Raw genomic sequence first — 9781 nt, 5'->3', positions numbered from 1 at the left:
TGGAAATAAATTTCCAGCGGATACGGCGGAAAAGACGTGAGGACTATGGACCTAGTGAGTCCTCTAGTGAAACCTCAGAAGCATCAGAAGCATCAGGAACAGATAGAGAAGGAAGAGGAGGACGGGGCAATAAACCGCCAAGCAGTAGATGGCGCCGAGTAAGTGAGGGAAGGAGATCAAGGCAAGAGAGTTGAGGTGGGTGCTAGGAGAGGGGCGACCGCACATTAGAGGTTTTCAATATCAAAGGAGAGATCAGCGCTCTGCCTATCATCAAGGTGAGCGGCGTGAAATGGCTCGTGGACACGGGGAGCTCCCAAACCATCCTGCGCCGGGAGGCGCTGAGGAAGCTGAGCGGCGGTGAGAGGAAACTCCAGATGGATGTTCAGTTATGTCATTGTCAATTAATCACCCTGGGTGGGCCCTGTAGGGTAGAAGGGGAGGCGGACATTGATTTACGGGAATGGGGGATCGAAGAAGGGGTATTGAGAGTTCATATCGTGGAGAAAATGCCTCGTGAATATCAGGCTATTATAGGTTGCGATCTACTAGGGAAGGCAAGTGCGGGGATTAGGAATAACAAGGGCTTGTGGCGGATTCGTTTGGGGAAGAGGAGGTATCGGTGTCGCGAACTTCGAATGGGGGAAACCAAACGGATAGGTGCGATCCAAGGAGGGGGGAGGAATTGGAGACAGGAAATAAAGGACAAATACGCTGATATTTTCTTCATGGAGGGAGAGTTACTGGGGGCGACCGGACAAACAATGCACCAAATCCCCCCGAAACAAGATAAAATTACTTACGTTAAAGAGAGGAGGTATCCACATGCGCTCAGACAGCATATTCGGGAAGAGCTAGATAATCTAAAAAAACAGGGTATCATTGTAGATAGTACCTCCCCATACAACAGCCCCCTATGGGCAATGCGGAAGAAGGGCACACAGGGAGACAAGGGAGAAAAATATATGGTAGTAATTGATTACCGGGGCCTTAATGAGAACACGGTAGACGAGAGATACCCGATACCGCGACTAGAAGATATCTTAGATAGACTGGGTGGGGCAACGATCTTTAGTACTTTAGATCTGAAGGCCAGCTACCACCAAATCAAGATGCACCCGGAATATCAGCACAAGACAGCTTTTACATTCGAAAGGGGGCATTATGAATTTACGAGGATGCCTGTTTTGTTGCCAACATACAGGTGATTATTTTCTCCAGGCTTCGAAGAATTATTCAACATTCTACAAATCTGGTCATTCTTTACGCCTGTTTGCGACCAGATCGTTGTTATTCTACTTCTCCTGTGCTCACTATGTTTAATTTTGGTCATTCCGGGGGTTTTCGTCTTCCAAATAATTTTTCTTGTCTTGTCATTAATTATTTCCTCTATTTCCTCCATGTCCCCTGGCCTTTCTTCAGCCAAACTCTCGTTAATCGTAGATTTTTCTCTACCATCTTCTTCCTCTTCATCCTGGTCTTCATCTCTGGGCGTCCGTTCCCTCATGACACCGGACGGTTCCCCATTTTCTTGTTCCACGGCGTTCGTGGTTATGGCTCGAGACATCCTATCGGCCACCACATTTTTTTTTCCTGGTTTATATATAACATCCATGTTATATTGCGCTAGAAGCTCCTTCCAGCGAGTTATCCTGGCTGACGATTCCTTCAGTTTTCCCACCCACTGGAGTTGTCTGTGGTCAGTATGTACCTTGAACCTTCTACCGAAGGACACATATGGTCTAAAGTGATCGACGACCCACACTATTCCCAGGTGTTCTCGCTCCATTGCGCATTTACTTTCCGTCTTCGTAAGGCGCCTGCTGGCGGACGCCACTGGGCGCTCTCCCCCATCCTGACACAGCACCGCTCCTAGCCCATACTAACACGTATCTGTATTTATCATGAATTGCCGATCAAAATCTGGAAAAGCTACCAGCTCTTCCTGCAACCTCTCAATGCAGCGTCTGATATTGTCCTCCATCATCGGGGTGACGATCATCTTCCTGGCTTTCTTGAGTAGGTTGTTTATTGGAACTGCTGTAACACAGTGGCTTTATTGGGTTCGGTACATCTCTTTATATACAGTTGATAGCTGATTTCCTCAGCCAGCTGACATCGAAGTAACATCTGACTAAGGCTATTACTTATATGTATAAAATTCCTTTTTTGGTTTGCTATACTGAGCGTGTTGATCTTGATTCACTTGAACCAGCCTTCTCCACGTCTGTCTAATTTGAGCTATTTGGATCCCCGATACAGTTTGTTCATTTGTTTTTTGTTTTTTTGACATGTTTCTGAAATTGCAAAAATTACTAAAACAACAATGATTTAGTAACAGAATAGGAATGAAGCAAAAATGTTTCAATTTTTTAAAAGTTTATAAATATTATTTTATAATTTGCTATATAAAAATTAAAACGTCAGAGCTACCTTTTCAGGGATGTAAGAAAAACATCTTATTTGTCAAGTGTTTTTTTTTTCGTCTAAATAGAATAAAAAAGCATTAGATTAATTTTTATTAATATATTCTTGTTTGAGAGTGGTTTAGTTTATTTAAAAACAATATTTGATCCTTTAAACAGTTTAAAGTTTGCAAATGTAAATGATAGAAAGAAAAGTGATTAGTACAAGTTTTAAAATTAGGAAAGAATTATATAGAAGAAATTATATGGGACAAAGGCAATTAGCCGGCATTTTTAAGAATTTTAAAAGAGAAAGTGACAACAAAGTAAAGGTATCCTTGAAAATACCTAAGTGGTCGAAATGTTGGAAGGTTTTTAAAAAAGAATAAAGTTGAGAAAAAGGATCAAATATTGTTTTTAAATATAAAAAAGCATGTTATAGTCTGTATTACCGAACATAATTTTAAAATTTCAAATAGGAAAGAAACTAATAATACCATTGTTGGGGATTTTCTGTAATAATAAATAAATAAATAATGTAAAACAATTTTATAAATAGAAAAATTTATAGCTCAAAAGTTTAAAACTAGCATTATAAAAAATTACAAATTTTAATACGTCAATTTTTATGCAGCCAACGATAAACTCGTACTCTCTTAAAAAGAATTACTCTCTTGAAAATGAAAGGAAGCTATCGATGATTAAAATGAAATAAATAAAACTAGAATAACATAGTTTGCAGCTATTTATTTTTTTCATAAGGGATTAAAGAAAATTTGTAATTAAAAAACAAAAATTAAAAAAATAAAGAAATACGAAATATATAAATGCTTTTCCTAAATTATGTCTCAAATTCTAAGTTGTGTCTTGTTAATCGAAATGATCCTACCATTCTGACACATAAAAGTACAACGTTTCCTGACAATAAACTGAAGTCACACTTTAAAGTTTTGTTATCCGTTATGAAACCAAATCCAAGCAGTTTTTTTATATCTGGTATTTCTTTGACAATGGGGAAGTCCTTTAATTGGTACCGGCCCTGAAAACAAATAATAATTAAATAAATAACGACAGTTGTACTTAGCTTTTAAAATTTTTAGTTCCTTTTTTTTACTTAGCATAGGGTGAAAAAACACTCGTAGAGTTTCGAAGAATGTTAAGAGTCGAAACAATTATATTCAGTGCTTCAGGTTGATATATCTTTCCATTTAATCTTTAATTAATGAATAAATAAAATGTTTTCATAGTATGAAAATTTAAAGTTACCTTCAATGGGCAGGACTGGATGGGGGGTTCTGAACTGTGTAGCAGTCTGGTATAATTCAGTTCATTGCGAACAGCGTGGCATATTTCATTGACAGGAAATTTCAGGTAAACTTCACAGTCAACCAATGCTCTGGTTGGGCATTTTTTAATGTCAAGTATAGCCTAAAAATGTTTTACATTTCTTAGTTTGACATTCATGTTTATAAATCACGTTCAGTAAATTCATTGAAAAGTATGAGAGTCAACATATATGTATATATGTATATGTATGAGTTATCTTTTACTGAAGTGAAACCAAAAATAATAGGAGAGAGAGGAGTGTGAAATGAAACTCTTGAAGTACTCTCAAAGACTGATCTATTTGCGGAGCCTGTCCGTCTATATATATATAATCGGTCAGCTGTTCTCGATCAGCTGATATGGACAGCTGACAGTCCGTAATTTATGTATGTATGTATATGTATATATATATAAAAAGAGGCGTCGCGCTCCCACTAGACATAACAGAGCGCAACGCAACTGCGGTAAGGCACAATGCTACTTACTCCAAGGACCCGGGTTCAAATCCGGCTGGGCAGATAATTATTTTCTGTTATACTATAGCAATTATTCAACCCATGTGGGTTAACCTTGGGAGAGCCCTCCTGAGGTCTACTCAGCCTCTTAAAGTGGGTATACATCTGGAGGTAGAGCATGATTCCGACCAAATAGGCTCCTTATATAACCGTTGGTCTAGTAACAGTACCTTTGACCCTTTATGGTTTAGTAGTACAGATTAATTTTTTTATATATATCATCATCATCATCATCATAGATGGCGCTACATCCCGTCACCGAGACTGGGCCTCCGTTTCTGCTTGTAGAGGTTTCGTAATAATGAATATATAAGGCTAATAACTCACTGCCCCCGAGTCAGATGGAGGGGCTTCCTCCTCAAAGTCTCCTGACCGGCTTGTAGCAAGTTGTCAGGCTCTCATCGGTTTACCTGTCCTACCGAAGAGGCGTTTCCCGCCTGAGGTACAGGGAACCACCTAACAATCCTTGCCTAATATTGATATATAACAGTTTCAAAAGAACAGTACCTTTACAATCATCCTCTCCTAGTACCTCTCCTATCATCTTCTCCTAGTAACTCTCCTATCATCTATATCTGTTGATTCATGCTCAACATAAAACCTAATATTTTATGAAGGAGGCCATCTCCAATAGTATAAAGAATGTATCTATTTATTGCATTACAGTACACTCACATTTACATGTTTTACGAAATAAATCTTTTCTTAATTTATTCAATCATAAATGCTTTTGTGATTGGTACTGTAAAAATAATAATTTAATGAATAAGGATAAATAAAGTTTACTTTTATAATTTTTAACTATTTTTATATACTTAGCACAGGGTGAAAATGACACTAGTATTGTATTGAGTGTTAAGAATCGAAACAGTAATAAATAAAAAGAACTGTATTCAGTACTTCACGTTGAAAGTTCCGTTAAAGTTCTAATTAGCACTAGATTTTTTTAAATATTAAATAGTAAAGCTTTAAAATAAATACCCCTAAATTCCATTCCTCTGCGTGAATAATACATGGCAGGAAAATAAAAACTCTCAAAGGGAGATGAAACTTGACGTAAAAAAAAAAATACATAAATGAAATCTTTTGTAAATTTAAATCTAGTCTAAACGTTCTCGAATGACACATAAATCTAATAACTGTTTTTATAAGTAATGAATTATAGAAATATATTAAATCGAGATCATTGTTTACCCACATGAGAAGAAAAATTCACAGTAAATCAAAAATTGAGTTTTTATCTTTGCAATACTTTAGTTTCATTACTCAATTTGGCTTATCACATTGATAAATAGAAATAAATAAGCTTGTTATATAACCCATAAAGCCTTGGAACGTATTTTAGATACATGCCTTACAGGATAGTTACAACAGCTGCTAGGATCAGTCAAGGAAAAATAAACTGAGAGCAGCAAAAAAAAAAAAAAACCAGACCTATTTGAAGAGAATTTTTGATCACTTTGGCCGAACAGATCGTTCGTTAATGCAATATATTATCCCTTACTATTTTCCAATAAAAAACAATATAATTTTCACCTTGCTTTCACCGCATCAGATACAGAAGTAAATGTTCTTAAAAAGTACCTATTGGATTAGTTTATGTTAAAGACATCGGAAGTTTCTTACAGGAAAACCATTTCACCAATTAAAAAATATTTTGACATATATAATTCGACGACTATAAGATAAATAGGTGTTTTTTTTTTAGCACTAAAATATAAACCTGTAGAAATTAGAATAATGCAGTTTATTTTCGTTGAATTAGTAGTTTCCCAGAATAAATTCACAAAATGTTGATTTTTTGATATTTAGATGAACAAATCTTGAATTATCAAAAACTATACCTTACATAATTCATTTATGTAAAGTTTCTATCTCTATTAGTTTCAGTAGTTTGAATTTTAACAAATTGACTGGTTTAAAATAGTAAAAAAATTATATTTGTTTTTTTTCATTCGAATGGCAATTTTAAGGTATTGAGTACTAAATAAAAAATTAGACAAAATTTTAGGTTGTTATTTTTTCAATAAATAATCTTTCGGGAGTCTGCTCCTGAAATATTTCTATGAATCTATTTTTCAAGTAAATTGAGTGTAACAGTTGTATTCTCTACGTAAAAACATAATTGGTTTTTAACAGAAAATATCTCGAGATCAGAAAATAAGCTAGATTCTTGCAAACAAATTACGTACCCGTTGGCATATAAAATTTGATTGCAACCGATCCAAGGTGGCAAACGTGCATATTTTCTAATCTCAGTACAAAGAACCTGTACCTTCAAATATTTTGTTAAAATTGGACACTTATGTGGTTCCAGGTCCAAGAAAGATTTTTTTTTCAATTCCTTTAATTGCAAATTAAATTACAAGAAATATTCTCACGCTCAGATTATCAACGGTTCTGTTGATTTTCCAATCAACATTGATGCGGTAGTCGTCTCTACCTCGGTAGCTGAAGGATGTGTCAACTTCTGAAGCCATCTCAACTCCTGGGCAGGGAGAAAAATCGTAGAGATAGGCCGTTTCGCGCATCTGCAATTGTTAAGCCAATGTTCATCTAGTAATTTTAATCAAAAATTAAATAGTACAGCTAATTTTGAAATCAAATTGATTTTCAGTCATTGGCAGGCAAAGATTTGTATAATTTTTGCAACATCTTGATTAGTATGTAGGAGAGTGCTTGTACAATATTCGGATTTAAATATGAAGTTAATGAAAGGGGAGGTTATCAACGTAAGTTTATTAAAGGATTGTAATTTTGTTTTAGAGCCATGTTTTTTATAATCATGATTCTGTGAAAGTCGTACTGGCACAATGGACTAAAGTTCTTGATACCGACGATTTTTATAATAAATTTGGTTATATTTTCTGCACTTTTTTTCTGTTTACATTTTTATGTAAAACTTAATAATTGTTTGCAGATAGAAATATAATAGACGGTTCATCCTTTCATCACATGAACTTTCAATATCACTAACAATGCTACTATTTAGTACAACTTTTTGTTTAGAAATTTGGTTTTGAGCCAAAAAATCATGTTAATAAAGGCTCTTTATGGCATATTTCAAGGCCAAGTAATTTGTGATAAGGGAAAAGGTTTATTGCAGATCCTTTATTGATTTCTTACCATCGTAGTTTGTCTTAAAATAAAAATCATTGAGGTATTTATTATATATTTAAACTTCTAAGCTCTTGCTGGTTTCTTTTATATATATGTATATATATATATATATATATGATATTAAAATTTTAAACAATTCACGTCAAACTGAATAATAAAAATAAAAATATTTTTTAGATGAAAATTCTATAATGTCTAAGGCTAAACTATCTACTTTATAAACTTTCTGTTATTTAGAATTTTAAAAAATTTCCAACTTAATGGAGTAAGGGACAGATAAGAAAAAGAACATTTCATAATATTTCGAAATTATTTTTATTTATAGAATCATTTATAGAGTTAAAAAAATAAAATAAAAATAGACAGAACAACACAGAACAGAATAGACAGACACACAGAATCTTTGAAGTTGAAGTTTTTGTCTTCATATACAAGTTATATATTTGAGCCTTGCTCGAATCGTACTATACAAATACTTAAATTTTGACGGGCTCCTTCACGGATTATTATTCTTAAAGTTCTTCCTCTTCTAACATTAAGTAATTATGATCTTGTTTAATTATGAAGAAATTTAAAATTTGCCATCAATCCGTCAATGAGGTTACTATGTGCGATTTTCAATTGTGAGGAAGAGAATACTAATATAGCAACCCTAATATTTGTAAATAAATTACTTCTTGTTTCTGTCTATTTTATTTGGAAAAAACAATTTAATCTATCGATGGTGGATAATGTATCAATTCTCATTATATTTAGGAAATTCAAACATTCAACGAAGTAAAGGTACTACTTATTTCCTTTAGACAAAGAATGGAATTGATTTAAATTATATTAATGTAATTACTCATTCCCCTTTTTATTCTGACATCTTTTTAACTAAAATTAATAACTGAATATTTGTATACTCACTCTCCGACTGTTGGCATACAATATTTGAATAAAGAGCAGGAATAACACTAATTTTATGGTCATTGTAGTATTGACGGCAGGAGCTTTGGTTCTCCCCAGATCTCCTGTATCTGGCACAGTTCTGAAAAATCTACATTACAAAATAGTCATCAGACCGGGACAAAGCTTCCTGGATCTCTACATTGTTCCTTCAATAAATGCCATTTTCGATAACGTTTTATAGCTTCCGGAGCTCTTGACTATGTTCAGTTTTATCTTCTTCCCATCAACAGATTTTGCAATTTTTATATTTCATGATTAAAAATATTTCATTACATTAAGCCTGAAAGTTAAGTATATGATTACAAAAAAAAAATGTTTCAATACTTCAAACACGGTTCTTTACTTCATCTTGTAATATAACATATTTTTTACTTACTTAAAAATTTATTTTATTTTTCCTTATTGAAATAGTTTTTTTAGTTCTATTCTAAATTTTAATTTTTTTTTTCTTTAGTAACGTATTTTGAGAAATAAATTTATTTAATTCCATAATAATTGGTATTTAGTTCGTTCCTAATTCTGAATTTTGTAACCTTATAATTTTATTTAATTCATTTCTTTATTATTATTTGTCTCTTTTATATGTTCATTTTATTATATCTAAACTTTTGGTACTTTACGTAAACGTTTACACTTTTTTGTTTTGTTTTTTCAACCAACATCTTGTTAAAAAATACTCCATTACCGTAGTACTTTTTTTCCTAATACTGTATTTGATTTTGTTTTTAAAATAAAAGTAATCATCATTGAAAACAGCTGTATTAATAAATGGAATAAATGATTAAATGATCAGTATATATGTAATAATAATTTTTATCACAGTGTGGAACTTTTTATAATGTTTTCCACAAACCATTTTAAATTTTTGAACATGATTTTTTTGCCTCTGAAAATCAAGCTCAACGATAAGATTATCACGTAAAATATAGACAAAAGAAAGACCGAATGGCCTATTTAAAACAGGACTTCCAGACATAAAACGCTTAGGTTATATACATAAAACAAATTATAAATATTACAGGCTTTTGAAACCTCGACTTTAGGTACATCCTTTTTCTTTGAACGTAGTATGTCTTAGAAAAAGACGAGGTAACTATCCTTTCTTCTTCATTCTTCCTTCCTGAACTATGGTATAAAGGATGTTGAACAACTTTCGTAATCAAAGAAGAAATTCGGAGGGGAAAAAAATTGTTGTCTCCTATCTTTAACAACTACTCATATCTTATCAGATAACGTATTCTGACAGAGGTCATTTTAAAGTGTTCACATTTAACCACCAGAAACTACTAGCAATTACTATTTGTCAAAACCTATTGTACCAAATATATAGTTTGTATTGCTAGGTATTAATGAAAAAGGTATTGCGAGTAGAAACAATTAAATATCCTATCATAAAAGTTAGCTTAACCATTGATTATTTTTGTTACCTTTAAGTATTTTTAATTTATAGTATATTACTTTTTCCAA

General features: G+C 33.0%; 1 protein-coding gene across 1 annotated transcript; it reads right to left on the bottom strand.

Annotated features, from left to right (window-relative positions):
* Nucleotides 1-3145: 3145 nt before the first annotated feature.
* Nucleotides 3146-9721, bottom strand: LOC106691001 (uncharacterized). The gene is made up of 4 exons (XM_014436637.2): nucleotides 8273-9721; nucleotides 6625-6774; nucleotides 3669-3830; nucleotides 3146-3441 (listed from the first exon to the last, which is right to left on the bottom strand). Exons 1-4 carry the CDS (start codon nucleotides 8333-8335, stop codon nucleotides 3244-3246), a joined length of 573 nt encoding a protein of 190 aa, XP_014292123.1. The 5' UTR covers nucleotides 8336-9721; the 3' UTR covers nucleotides 3146-3243.
* Nucleotides 9722-9781: the final 60 nt, after the last annotated feature.

Source organism: Halyomorpha halys, unplaced genomic scaffold, assembly GCF_000696795.3.
Source record: "Halyomorpha halys isolate HHAL.00 unplaced genomic scaffold, Hhal_1.1 Scaffold2030.1, whole genome shotgun sequence".
Lineage (NCBI taxonomy): Eukaryota > Metazoa > Arthropoda > Insecta > Hemiptera > Pentatomidae > Halyomorpha > Halyomorpha halys.
The sequence above is the reverse complement of the archived record's forward strand: the minus strand, read 5'-3'. Positions and strand labels throughout refer to the sequence as shown.